The sequence below is a fragment of the Leopardus geoffroyi genome, chromosome C3 (assembly GCF_018350155.1).
Source record: "Leopardus geoffroyi isolate Oge1 chromosome C3, O.geoffroyi_Oge1_pat1.0, whole genome shotgun sequence".
Lineage (NCBI taxonomy): Eukaryota > Metazoa > Chordata > Mammalia > Carnivora > Felidae > Leopardus > Leopardus geoffroyi.
Window position 1 is genome coordinate 95,749,062 of NC_059338.1, and position 14,899 is coordinate 95,763,960.

The 14,899-nt window shown below is 40.0% G+C and overlaps 1 protein-coding gene across 6 annotated transcripts in view; it reads left to right on the top strand.

The window, feature by feature from the left end:
- Positions 1-269: 269 nt before the first annotated feature.
- The window catches only part of CSMD3 (CUB and Sushi multiple domains 3), a 1,255,667-nt gene continuing 1,241,037 nt past the window's right edge, over positions 270-14,899 (top strand). For all 6 annotated transcript variants that reach the window (XM_045453867.1, XM_045453870.1, XM_045453869.1 and 3 more), the window contains exon 1: positions 270-815. In XM_045453867.1, the coding sequence (XP_045309823.1) occupies positions 638-815 (178 nt within the window). In that variant the 5' untranslated portion in view covers positions 270-637. The remainder of the gene's footprint in view (positions 816-14,899) is intronic.

The window sequence follows — 14,899 nt, forward strand, 5'->3', positions numbered from 1 at the left end:
CATGTGTGCAAATAAATTCTTCTCCGTGATCTTCTTTTTCAATTAAATCATGGGATAATAAATGCGAGACGCCTGCCTGAAATATACTGCAACTACAGTAGTAACACATGTCCCATTATAAGGACGTGGGCATCGATGGAGCCCGATTCGTTATCAGCATGGTTTCCCCAAAAGCAACACAGATCCTCCGATTAAAATATTCCTCAAACATGTTTCTGTATTCACAAGCTGCAATGGGGAGCTCACTAACATCATATTTCTCGGGCTGCTTTTACAGGCGGAATTGATCCATTCGGGGGGAAAAAGAAACCAAGCCCCTTAATTTCAAATATTGTGGGGAGTTTGTCAGAGAGCGGAGCTGGGCTTGAAGAAGCAGCTCACTAGTGGTTTCTGGTGGTTGCTATAACGAGCTAGAATTGAGGTAGATTTTGGTGGAGGGGAAAAAAAAGCACAGGAAAAGACAGAATCCAGAGTAGCAGAGACTTTGTGCCCCCGTTGGAGAGATGGTTGAGTCCTCGTCAAGGTTGCTGTGGTATCCCAGAAACACCATTCACTCCGAGCTGTGACCGCGCACCAACAACAGCAACAACTCCACTGCGCCGGGCTGAGGAGCAGGAATTAGGAGCTCGCGAATAATATGAAAGGGATCCGCAAAGGGGAAAGCCGAGCAAAGGAATCCAAACCCCGGGAGCCTGGCACCAGAAGATGCGCTAAATGTGGCCGCCTGGACTTCATCCTGATGAAGAAAATGGGGATTAAAAGTGGATTTACGTTTTGGAATCTCGTCTTTTTATTGACGGTGTCTTGTGTGAAAGGTAGGTCTGCTTTCGGGGGTCCCCCCCTGTTTTGTATGTTGGTGAGCTGACTTGTCGCCGGAAAAAGGCTGGTAGCTTACTTTGCAATTTGCACCGATAAAATAATGATAATAATACTGAAGAAGGAGTTGATTCACAGCTCTTCCCCCCCCCCCATAGGAAATGCATTTTGCTTGCCAGATTTGGCGTTCAATGCAGTGATTGAGCTTGTGCTCAATAAATATTCTTGCAGTATGCTCAAACGAATACGTGAGTTGGTTCGTATAGCCTCTAACTAGTGGATATCCAGGCAGAATTCCTCTGCAAGACTTTACTTGGTGGTGAGGATTACCTTGATTTCTACTGAAACCAGTGGGGTTTGATGCCTGGGCTAGAATATTTATATTAAAGACACTCGTGCAAACGCTTTTTAACCCTTTCAGGGCGCAAAGTTACTGACATACCAGGAATGTGCTCTTAAATGCATTAGGGCACAGGGGTCTTCCAAGCATCCCCCTACTAACACAAATGTCTGAATGCATATGTGAATTATTACTACGTGGGCTCTTGTGCATTGATAAATGGTAGGGGAGCTTCCCTGGGTCCTGTGGTAGAGAACTGGCTTAAAATGAGGCTTTAAAAGGGTCTGAGACGCCACGAAGTGTAAGGATCCACCTTTGGGGATGAATGAAGGTAGGAGGAAAGTCATTAGCTGACGACCAAAAAGAAAATCCCCAGCAAGTCTCGGCGTTCAGACAGGTAGAGTGAGTGTCACATGCACAGACAAGGGGAGGGGGTGGGTGGGATGTAAAATGTATTCCTAAGCAGGAAAGCAAGGGACAGTCGGAATCATTGGAAGCAAAGCTGTCCTCGGGGAGAAAATAGATCCCCAGTTCTGTTCCACAACTTCTCCTGCACCCTGCCGCCCATTAATTGCTGCAAAGAATACTCAGGAGATGTTTATGACTCATGCCATCGTTTTTGAAAAATCACCTCCCCATACTCATGGCAGCTCGAATAGATGCGATGGATGTCGCTTTCAGTGAAGCTAGTTCCAAATCTCGGGTGTCTTGTGTGTCAGGGGTGGGTGGGGGTGGAGGGTGGGGGGTGGGGGGTGTTTTGGCCCAGGCGCACCACGGCTGTCAACACAAACTGGACGCTTCTTCCTTTGTAAAGGAGTGCCTCTCTGAACGCAATCGGGCCGCGTCTCTATGAAACAGTTTATTGTCCAGCTTGCAGCTGGCTGTCCCCCCACAGAAGGCAGTCCATTTGCATTCAGTGGAAATGATAATTCATGTTTTGGGTGGAGGGAGCTGGAGGGGTTACCTCTCCTTCTATTAGGAGCAACCACGGGTGGCATGTCTCGAATTTTAATTTACATCCCTAAATGCCAGGAAGTCGCCTCCGGCGTCTGTGGCAGCAACTGTCTTGTAATCCCAACCTGCTCCTTAAAGCTTGATTCCCCCCCCCCCCCTTTCCTGGAGCCTCCAGCGTAGCTCTAAGGCAAAACGCTTGTCCTCAGCGGCGTAACTACACTGCCTAGTGCACAAAACGTGTCTCGGGTTGCTTTTACAATGGGTTCGTTTCCGTCGCCGGCTCGACGTGCGAGGAGCCTCACATTTATGCTTAGTTCGTCTGCCACAGGGAGTCGGTGGTTCATGGATGGCCCTGGGGCTGACTGCTAGACGCGCGCTCCGCGTGGGGGAGGCGCAGGGAGGCAGCAGCAGGTCCAGGCACGAAAAAATGTTGGGGTGGCTCTTGCTAGAAGATGACCAGGGGTTAAGTGCGAGTTTTCATGTGATACCTGTTGAGCGAAAACACATTCGAGGGGCAGATGGGGGGAGGGAGTCTCCGAAGCAGGGCGAGCACGCCAGCCTGACAAACACCGAACCGCGCAGCCTGCAATTACCGCCCGGCTGCCCGCACCTACCGTATTTTCCGAATAAGACGCGCCACTGAAAGGAAGGGCGCGTTAATTTGGTTTAAATGGCACTGGAAACAGGACCCCTCTCCTCTCCTCACAGCTCCTGGACTTTGGACTGAGATCACTGGTCTCTACTGAGTATATTCCAGTTTGAGGGGCATTTGAGAAGGAGTGTGTCACACTCTGCTTTGGTCCCGTTCAAAACCAATTTTTTTTTTTTTTGAACTTAGATAACATTTAATGGTAATAAGATTCTTCTTTACCACTTACCTGCCACTCGGAAGATTTCCCCTATATTTTACAACTTGGAACGCTGTCCTCAAATTCTGAGAAACAAACTTCCATGGGCTGTATGCTTTAGACCTGTTCCCTAGCGGCGGGTGGTGCCTATCTTAACAGTTGCTTACCCTCCCCTTTCCCCTCTTCTTATTTTATTCTAAGTTCACTTCAGTGAAAGGCTTTCCTCAAACCGTGATTCCTGAAATCGCTTAAATGATGTTCCCCCCAACGTCTATGCCCCAGTTTGTTTTCCACGCTGTTTCTTCTGGACGCTCAGGCCCACGGGAAAGCTCAGAACGGGGAGGCGTTTTAAGGGCTTTGCAGGTCCTATTCCAGGATAGCAGGAGTGTTCAGAAGTCCGAGGTGCGCGGTTTTCCACGCGAAAAGCTCATGCCACAAGAATTCCACCTTCTGCCCATACTTTTCATCACTTCGTATCTCACCTCTGCCTGCAAACAGCGACAAAGAGGCTCAGTGGGAGGAAACGCCTCAGAGCAGAAGACAAAGTGGCCTTCAGTGGTAGGCCTGAACCGCTCCTATGGGGTTGAAATGACAGCCAGCCTTATCTGGCCATTTTATCTCCACTGTCAGGATCTCAAATAAAAGGTGGCCGACGGAGGACACTAAATTGGGGTGGGGAGCTGCTTAGACCCGATGCATGCCTATTTTAGGCTGTAACACACACACGCACATGCACGCTCGCGCGCAGTCAGGCAGAGGTTTCCGAAATGCAGCCTGCAGCTGCAGCTGCAGCGTCTGTTGAGGTTTCACTCAGATAGAAACTGTGAATCTCCTAGTCGTGCTGAAACGTCCCGCCCACGTAAGCAGACACTCGGGGCCACTTTCCCACGCTCCGTCTCGGGGGATCACGCAACCCTAGCAAAAGGTACCACGCAAAGGTGCAGGAACCGTACGAAGGTACCGGAAGGCACTGACCTCGGACGACAGGTGGGCTCCAGCCAGTGCGCTGCGTTGCACGCCCTGCGTCAGGGCGTACTTCCAGGGCCTCTGGCAGGCCCCGGACTTCGAGAAGGATCCACGTTTCTGCGTGCTCTGGGATTCCAAGGAGATATTACTCCCGTCACAGAGCTCCTTCTGGAAGAGCGGGTTTCACACCCTCTTCAGCGAACTCAGAAGTACCTTTCACGGAAGCCAGGGTGGCTGAGCCCCGAGGGAAGTCTCAGACCCTTGCGTGTCTTCGGGGACTGATAGCCTCGATACCCTCACTCCTCACCCTCAAGGCAATAGTGAGACCAGGCAGAAAATGTCCTGTCTTGAGGGGGCTTTTCAAAAGGGGGTGGAATGAGTTAAAGACCTCACCGAACAATAATAACAGCAAACAACCACCCCACCCCTCCATCGCAGCCATCAAAACCCTTCCCTTTAGTTTGGCACGTTTGAGTCATGTGCTGGGAGGTAATATTTTGTGTTCGAGTTAGGGGTCCCGCTGCAGTTTGACCGGGTATCCTTCAGTCTTGTTCTTTGGGAATACTTAATTTCTTCTAGAAGGGCAGACTCCATGAAATTTCAAAGAACCATCAGAGGTTGAAACTGAGCGCCTCACTTGGCCTTGGTGCGTGCGTGTGTATTGTTGGGAGGAGGAGATCCACCTGGATTGACACCAACGGGCCTTCGGGAAGCCTCGGGAGCGTGTGGGCGCGTGGGTGTGGGTGTCCGAGGCGGAAATGCGTGGCAGGTAACAGTGCGTTTATATTCTCCGAACTCTAGATGGTGGTGCTCTGGACACCGCTGTCGCGCTCTCCGGTGGGGGCACCGAGAAAACTCCCTTTCCCCAAGCTGACCGCATCGCTCCCCTCACTCAAATTCTCCAGTGACAGGCGCCTAGGGAGTTCGGAAAACTCACTCTGAGAGCAAGTAAACGGCCTGCTGCCCTTTTAAGATCCCTTCATCCCCACCCCAGCTCTCTGGCTGGGGGGGGGGGGGGGGGGGGAGGGAAACAGGAGATAGTCCTGTTCAGGGTTCAGGAGGCACAAGGGTTTAGTTGGAACCTAGGGGAAAAGGCAGAAATGAAACAGCATGGGGTCATCCAAGTCGCCGTGTGGTCCTCTCCCAGCACCGCTGGAATGGCCAGCTCAGGGCTAAAAGCTGGAGGCGCAAGGGGGTTGCAGCACATTGCAGAATAACAATGAAGCAGGACGACTGAAGAAAGATGGGCTCAGGCATCAGGCGAATTCCCTTCCCCATGAACACGTCGCCTTTGGGGAGGCTTGACACCACCTACTTGCTAAGCCAACCCAATTTGCCGCCCAGAAAAGGGTTGAGCAGCTCCCAGAATTCTGAGCTGAACTTCCCCCTGGACAGTTACCTCCTAGAAATTGTTCTGAAAGGTCATTTTGCAGCACCGTGTTTTCCGGAATCTTCCGGTGTTGGGGGACTGGCGAGGGGCTGAGGGGAAGGCTGCATCAAGCCAGTGTAAGAAATGTGTGTGAGCAGAAATAATTCAGGAGCAGGTTTCAGCCCCTTGCAAACTTAATGCCAGCTCCTTTGAGATCCTTCAAGGAATAAAGGCATGGAATTACTCAATAAAGTACTCTAGGAGCATAGACTTAGTTGCAGGAGTTGTTCTTACTCTTCATGATATTAATTAGCCTTACTATTTGTGGGACAGTGGAATAGAATCTGGGGTATACATGTCTTTTCCTTGAACACACAGTTTAGTATCTAAGGAAACATGAAATAATAAAGCAACAGCAAATGGCATCTATACATGATTCTAAATGTAGTTAAACTCAATCACAAGTGGGATATAGAAGAGGTAGAGCAATTACTAATGTCTTTGTACCCATGTGGGAACCTTCCAATGCAAGGTATTTGCCTAAGATCTCAAATACAAATACCTGAAAGATACTAAACTGAACTTTAGTGGTCTCCGACTTATTTCTTGTGTACCAAAAAATGACTTCCTTCTACTTAATATCAGGGTCTCCAGAAATGGCTTCAATGTTTTGTCCACTTTGAAAAATTACTGGAAGGCACCCAACAAGTTGTCTACTAAGGAACCTGTTACTTTAGATTACTTTAGGCAACATGACTGTTTGAGAAAATATGCCATTTTGTACTTTAAAGTCCAGTGTTTGAAAGATTAGAAGTAAAACGATTGTAAAAGAAATTAGAAAAAATGTGTAGGATTAAGAAAATGTGTGAGATACACATAAAACTTGAGGCCATTTTGTCTATAGATCCATTTAAACATAAATTCCCTTTGTACCTCTTTCTTCTCTTACCTTTACTCATAGGACAGTGTAGTTTATGGACACAGTGGCAGTTCTGATTTGAATTCTGGATGGGGTCTATTAAGGATGTTAGGACAGACACAACTGTTACCAAATTCATCTTTTCTCTTAGAGTGAACAGGTGGGTGATGCATGTTATTTTCCAAAGAGATCAATTTTCATGTCTACAAGATTTTCTCAGAACTGGGCCTCTTATAAGGCTCTCATTCTCATCAGGAATATCACTTCTACAAATGTCACTGAGAAAAATCAATTTGTTGAATACCTTCCAGTATACAGGGGTCTCACGGCTGATGGTCATCCTTTGGTCTCTCAAACTTCCAATCTTGTAGCCATCAAACGTATTTCATGCCATCAAGTCCTTTGCTAAGCTATTGCTTGGTGCTGGTTGAAGCTTCCAAGGAGTAATATTTTCTATATAATCATGGCCTATTGACAACAACCCTATCTGAAATCTCCTCTAAAAAAAGTCTACAACATTAGAGTCATACAACTTATAGTTGAATTATATCAGTGTTAATCACGTGGTATTAGATATCACAATGTTATTCTATCAGTTTTTAAATACTTGCACTGCAGTGATTTTCAAAGTGTTCCTGAACAAATAACATCAGCATTCTCTGAAAACTTGTTAGGAATATGAATTCTCAGGTGCCCACCCTAGGCCCTGAGACACATACCCTGGTAGGTGGGCACAGACATTAGTGTTTTTAATAAGTCATCCAGATAATTCTGATGTGCTCTATGGTTTGAGACCCACTACAATAAAGAGCAAGAGTTCTTGAGCTATGAGACCTAAAGTCAAATAATAATTTTGCCAAGCAGTTATGTTTGCACTAGCAACTCAACTTTCCTAAACCCAGTTCCATTATCTACACACGCACATGCACACACACACACACACACACACACACACACACACACACACACACCCAAAGGAGTTTGTACCATATCAGCAGGTCTATACGGAAAGGGAGATTATATATTTAACATATATGGTATCTGACACTGGTAGCTATCATTAGTATTATTCAAACGCACATTCATGTGCAAAGCCAGTGTGAATTCCCTCATACTTCAACCCTAACTTGTAGCCCTAACTTGTACATAGCAGTAAATTAAAAAATGTGGCATCTTCTTACTAGCTATTATTTCACTTTGGCCATATTCCCAGTCTATTATACATTGGAGAAATACTTTGAAACTTCTGCTTATCATACTTAACACAGTTACTTCAGGACCTAGCACCATGTAACAGGGGCAGACCCATACCTTAAAAAAGTTACCCCTGTTTCTGGGCTAATCCCATTCCCTACATAGGAACTTTAATTTAATATCAATTGATTAATAATACCTACTGAACTTGATGATTCATCTTGTCACAAATTGTGATATTTTACAGGGCTGGGCAAGTTCTTAAATGTAACTAGTTAACTGCTCTTATTTTATCCAGGAAATGCACATGCCTAAAAAGGGTAAGTGATTTTTACTAGGTAAGAAAGTTCATTAGCTCTAGAACTGAGACAAGATCATCTGGCATTCAAGTTCATGTTCAACTCTCTTTCTACTATATCTTCTCAGTTTTAACACAGTTTGCTTAGATGACATCAATGGAGACGATCACAAAGGTTAATATTTATATACCATGTATCAATCAGTACCATATAAAATATTAGTGATTATATAATATATATACATATATATGTTTTGTTATATTTTTTAGAAATTGTTAACCACTTGTTTTGCAGGCGAAAAAACGAAACAATTTTTGAATGAAAATATTTTCTGAGGCTGATATAATATGTACATCAGAGAAATAACTAGTCATATCTTCAATAAAATCTACACAAATCTTACAAGTCTATAAAAATAAAATCAGTGTATTGAGTATTTTTTATGTCTCATAAAGAACTTTAAGCAAGAGTATTTAAAATTAAATTCTTATTTATTTCTTATAATCTAGACACAACTTCTTATTTATAAGCTTTTCAATCTAGAAAATCTGTTCTGAATTTATTCTCATATTTTAATTATGTTTAAGCCATATTAACATAAAATTTATGCAGTCCCTCTCATCTGCACTTACATCACAGATTTCTCTCAGGTGATCTATTTAAGACAATGGTGTCATTCAAAACAGTACCATATAAATAATAGTACACTTGAGAAATATTAATAGTATAAGAACAATTGATAATGTTAGAGATTATCTTCAATTTTAGTGATATATGAAATATTTAAACTCTTTCTAAGATATGAGTAAATTTTCCAAAATAATGAATACTACTAAATTTGAGGTGTTTAAATGTTCAGAAAGTGACTGAAATATACAAAAAGTAATGAGTGATTCTCTTAAAAAACAAGTTTTGAATGTTCAAAGTTATAACTTCCTTTGTGTTACATTAGCAGATTTTAAAGGAGTATTTATGATTATATAGTTTTAATGATAAAGTTTTTTTTAACTATGACAGGTTTTAAAATACGGTTGGATACCACTTTGAAAGGACATTTATAAATGGAAAAATTCTGCAGAAATGGATTTAATAAATCTCAAAAATCTAGGACTATGCTATACTTTTCCACTAAACTAAATCCATCAGATTGACTCGTAATGCTGATAGGTGCTTCCTATAGAGACAGGACATAAGACACTGTTATGTTTGGGGAAATATTACCAAGATAGCATTCTTTGTTTTATCTTTTTTTTTTTAATGTAGAAATCTCTGTTAAAGTATATTGTTTACATTTTAAACAGTGGTTCTCTACCTCATTTTCCTGCTTTGAATTCTAAAAAGCATCTTGCTAGATGGCTGTTATCTCCTATGTACAGATTATTATCTCCATCTACAAATTATCAACATTTCCTGAAGCCAGAGATGTACAATGACTTTCCATGAGCATAAGGTTAGCTAGTTGTTGAGTGAAATCTGAAATGAGAAGGCATTCAGAAACTCATCAACGTATTAAAAGTTGAAACTATAAGTGACTAGCTTACTAATTAAACTTCATTCTTAGGAAAAACCCGAGACTTTGAGAATTTAATTTAAAAGAAAGGCTAAAATTAATATTCAGTATATACATACATACTAGGTATGTAAACCTATATAATCTCACAGTTACGTAATGCATAAATTCTGTATTAAAATCTTCAACATTTTTTCCTTAAGTTGCCTAAAATTATTCTTTTAATGATCCTGTATGACAGATGTGAAAGATACTTTTAGTTTTATAAGCAATAGTAAGTGAAGTAAATGCACAATAATACACAAGTATGTCACTATAAGATAGATGTAAAACTATTTGGTGCATTAAACACACACACACACACACACACACACACACAGAACCAAAATTTATAATCCTTGGATCCTAACCCAATACTCTTGAATAAAACATAAAATTTATGAATGTAGATGATTTTGTGAACTTCACAAATAATATTTGGATGTAAAATTGTTTACGAATTGTATTGTAAACCATGGCAAATAAATTTGTTCCATTTGGTACCTTAATCTTCCATTCAGTTCTATAGAATTTTAATGATGTGAAAGTTCTTGTATCTAGTCTAGTGTCTAATAGGGAATGTGCATCAGATTTATTTGTCAGGGCAAAGGAATACACTTTAAAAAATCATATCTAAGCTCTATCCACATAGTCTACTTCATTCCATCATTACATCCTAACTAAATGTACGAGCATAGCTACATAAAGAAGAGACAGGTCAGAGCAATGAAGTGACTTGCCAAGATTTAGAGTGTATAAAACAGTCTTTAAATTCCCTATCAGGGGCTCCTGGTGGCTCAGGCGGTTAAGCACCCACCTCATGATATCAGCTCAGGTCGTGATCTCCAGATGGTGAAATTGAGCCAGGCTTCAGGCTCTATGCTGACTGCGTGGAGCCTGCTTGGGGTTCTCTCTCTCTCTCCTCTCTCTCTCTCTCTCTGTCAATCTCTCTCTCTCTCTGCCCCTCCCTAATTGCACGTGCTCATGTGGTCTCTCTCTCTCTTTCTCTAAATGAATGAATAAATGAATGAATGAATGAATGAATGAATAAATAAATTCCCTGTCCCGTACGTGTTTCTCTTCACATAATCCTAATTGGTTTATGGGAATAAATATCCCTGAGAGGAAAGACCACTCTCTAACCAAAATCATGACCAGATCTAAGCAGTACTTCCTGAAGTAATCATGTAGAGAGAGACAGAGACCTAAATGAAATAATATTGGTGAGAAACAGCATTCCATTTAAAGATTAACGTAGAAATTAAATACGGGCACTGAAATATAAACCATCATCTACAAAAGAAAAAAATACACCTATGTATGTAGTAAACTATACTCAAGTACTCAAAATTAATGTTACCTTTTTTTGTGAAGGTGATAAAATTTATTTTTATACGTAACAAAAATACTTTTGTCCTTTGTGAACTTTGACTCTTCCAATATAAACTAGCCTTTTTCTTACTTGCATTATTAAAATTTTCTTTGTGGATATACTTTTAGAGACCTCATTTTAAACCCAGTTTTTACTTTTAAAGCTCAGGTATCTTAAAAATACCTTCATATGGATTATTCATAGAGTAAGCTTATTACATTGGATACCTTTTAATGGAACATCCTTATTTAAAATAATTTTGTATCTTACAACAGCTAGATGTAGATTTCTCCAAAGTTGGCAAAAGTCAGGGATAAAAGTACACCTAAAATGCGTCTCCTACTCTCTTGCCTAAAATTATGCATTCCCAAATTTTATTTAATGTTGGAAATTGATTAACAACCAATTTCTCCATTTTAAAATTGATTACATTATAATAATTCACTTCAGCTTATTGAAATTTTAAGTTACAAACTGACATATTTTTTTTCTTGATCCTGGTGATGGGAAGGGGAAACTGATAATTAAAATTCCTTTTCTTGGGCTTGTTCACATTCCCATTAGCCACTTGTTTCCCTTTCACAGTTACTTAATAAAATTATCAGCTCTGTTTTATTGTTTTATATTATTCTAACTTCTCAAATATTAGCTTTCTAGAGGGACATATCTTTTACTTTTTGTTTGCTTATTTACACTATGAGTACTGTCTGATTTCAAAGAAACCTGTAGAAAAAAAAAACGTTAATTTCATTTCCTCTTACAATACCATAATGGGCACCTGAGATCTACCAACCAGTCAGTAATTTAAACATATACTTTTAAGTTGTAATTTATCATGAGTGTGTTAATATAGAGAAGTGAATATGAATCTAGGCTGTTGCTATTCTACTAAAACATAGTAAGATACTGTTACAAGACTTCAACTTCAGGTAATTTGTAAGTTTTAGAAATGACTTTAGTTTTAATATACAAAGTAGATTTATAGGAATGACTCTTTCGAATCTGTTATTGGAGGTGTAATTTGAATTTTCCCCCAAATGTTTGTAATGTATTTATGCTGATCTAACTGCATGTTCTAATATTGAACTCTGTGTTGCTAAAAGCTGCATTTGCAAGATAACGGATCAAAGTTAGGAGATGAGGCAGAATAAATACAATTAAATCTCTTGGAGATGAAACGTGCTACCTTGGATTTATTGGCTCCGTGCTCCAACTGACTGAACTATATAGTCTAGACAAAATATTTACTCAGCGTTCACATATATGGAGAAACTCCGAGTTAAGGTTTTTTGGCTGATGTCTAAATCAAAACAGCTGAACTGATTCAAATGTTTTGTGTAAACAAATTTGCATCCATGCTGCTAATTTGTGTGCCAACTTACAGCTTCATAGTTTCTAAGATGATGGAGATGATAAACCCTCTTAAATAAAGTTTGCAACAGAAATGTTGACAGGCTTATGGCTGCCTGTATTGAGTTCATGTCCAATGGTTTCTTCATGGCTTTCAAAGAAAAACTTTCATCTATAAATCCAACTAGTACTTGATTGCTCTTTTATCTGTTAAATCTTTCCAGAGGAGGTCAAGGAGAAACTCTTAAAATCAATTTTCTTTTTTTTTTTTTTTTAATTTTTTTTTTCCACGTTTTTATTTATTTTTGGGACAGAGAGAGACAGAGCATGAACGGGGGAGGGGCAGAGAGAGAGGGAGACACAGAATCGGAAACAGGCTCCAGGCTCTGAGCCCTCAGCCCAGAGCCTGACGCGGGGCTCGAACTCACGGACCGCGAGATCGTGACCTGGCTGAAGTCGGACGCTTAACCGACTGCGCCACCCAGGCGCCCCTTAAAATCAATTTTCTAGCAACGTTCCAGGAAATCTTTAATACCTATGTTAGTTTGGCAGTGTTCATTAATATATTAATAGATGAAAATCAGAAGTGACATTTTGAACTTAATTTTTAAATATTGCCAATATGCAAGTCCTTAGAAATTAACCATTTTTCAATATGTTCATGATTACTACTTATCTGTTCTTGCATAGATTATTGAAATCTCCCTATTTTAGAAAAACTATATTCTAATTATGTAATTCCTTCAAAAGCAAAATTCTCAGAGGCCTCGAAAGCCATTGGAAGATGTTAGACATATTAGGTTATATCTTGTGCTCTTTCACGTAAATATTACCCGAAATGTTTGCATCATTTTCTTTGGTCTAAAGTTCAGTTTGGTTTAGTAAGCCTTTTGTTAGAACAGTATTATTTTGAATTAAATACTCTAGCCTTGACACAGTTTAATTTAGGGGTTGTGAAAGAGACTGAGGTCAGTAGATTTCATATTCACAGAAATAATCAGTAGTGCATTTATCAGTTCCGGGACTCAGTAATACATTCCTTCACCGATCAATCATTTATTGAGGGCCAATATGTGTCAATATGTTTAGGATACAGAGATGAAGATCCAGTCACTACCCTAAAACAAGACACTCTTTATGTTGAAGTAGGTTTCCTGTGAACATAATAGCTAAACAATCTAGTTATTGTAAGATTGTTTAGCTCTTCAATGGAATTCTCTTATCATAAAATATCAATATAGTTCATACCACCTTTATTTATTTATCCTATATATTAAATCTTTATCCTATCACAGGTGAGTATTAACATCCTACACACATTGAAACTTCCCAATGGAAACTTCCCATTCTGTGATCTAATGTAATTTTGCCTTGTAAATTTCAATTTAAAATGTTTATTGACTCCTATCTGTTCAGTCAACTGATATTAACTAGTTTATCCAGTATCAATGAAGATCTCACGTTTTTCTATAACAGTATTTGTAGAGAGATTTTGTGATCAGCAAATTGTTCTTACCCATTTTTTCCCTGTTAGTTCCTGCCTCAGAACTCCTTACTGGCTTGTTAAATCTTTCAAATTAAAAAAAAAAAAAATTATGTTTTATTTATTTTTGAGACAGTGAGAGAGGGAGAGAGAGCGAACGAGTGGGGGAGGGGCAGAGAGAGAAGGAGACACAGAATCTAAAGCAGGCTCCAGGCTCCAGGCTCTGAACTGTCAGCACAGAGGCCAATGTGGGGATTGAACTCAAGAACCATGAGATCATGACCTGAGCTGAAGTCGGACACTTAAAGGACTGAGAACTGAGCCACTCAGGTGCCTCGATGCTTTTCAAATCTAAATTCAAATCTCTGCCCCTTCATTTAGTGATGCACAAAAATAAGCCTTGAGCCAAGGTCAACACATGCAAAGGGAAAAACAAATAATTACATATAAATATAACAGATTCTATCATAGCTTTCTATTTCTTATTTTTTGTCTTTATTGGAGACCTATGTAAGTAGATTGTTTTTTGCATTGCTTTGTTTTTAATTTGTGATTTAAAGAGCAATAGAAGGATGTATTGATAGTTTAGTAAGAAATACTGGCATTGGAAAATACCAATTTTGCTACATAGGAGTTAAGTAGAATGATCTATCTTTACAAGGTTAGAACATTCTCTAAATTTGATCTTGTATTTTACATTTTCCTCACCACCCCCCCGAATTCAAACTTTGATGAGTCATATTATTATAACGTTTGCACAAACATTGTGCTTCGTGATTCGTGATTGCCATCTCCCTCTCCATTTTCACATTCCAGAAACCTCACTTTTTTTGTGATCTAATGAAGATTCAATGTGTATGAAACCAGATTTCATGTTTATTAATACAACACATATAAAGGGTTTTTTCTATTTCTATGCTTCAAAACGTTGACTATTAATGAAAGATCAAAACCAAGCATTTCCATTAAGTATGCAAATTGCTATCTACTGTGCTTGCTTAGATTACTTCAGCGAAAAAAGTAAATCTAGAAGCTTGAGATAAAACAGCTTTGGGTAACGTGAATTGTTTTATTTAACTTGGTACAACTAAAAGAGGGAATAATGTGAACCCCATTGAATTTCTAACACTCTCCACAATACATAGCATTAGCTTCATTTATTAAGATCCCATACTAATGCATGGGAGTTAATTTGCAGGATATGCTGATCTGGTTCCACCAACACCTCAAAACCCACATCTAAGCTCCTTCCTTTCTTTGATATAACAAAGAAGAAAGCAGTCCTTTTAGATTTCACAAAGCTTTATTATACAAAGGACCCTGCACTGCCTTTCTATTCATTTTGTTTTTCCTTCTTAAGTTCCAACTCTTTTTTTCTTTCAAAGTATTAATGATAATTTACATATAACAACTGTGTCATAACATGGACTGTTTGTTCAA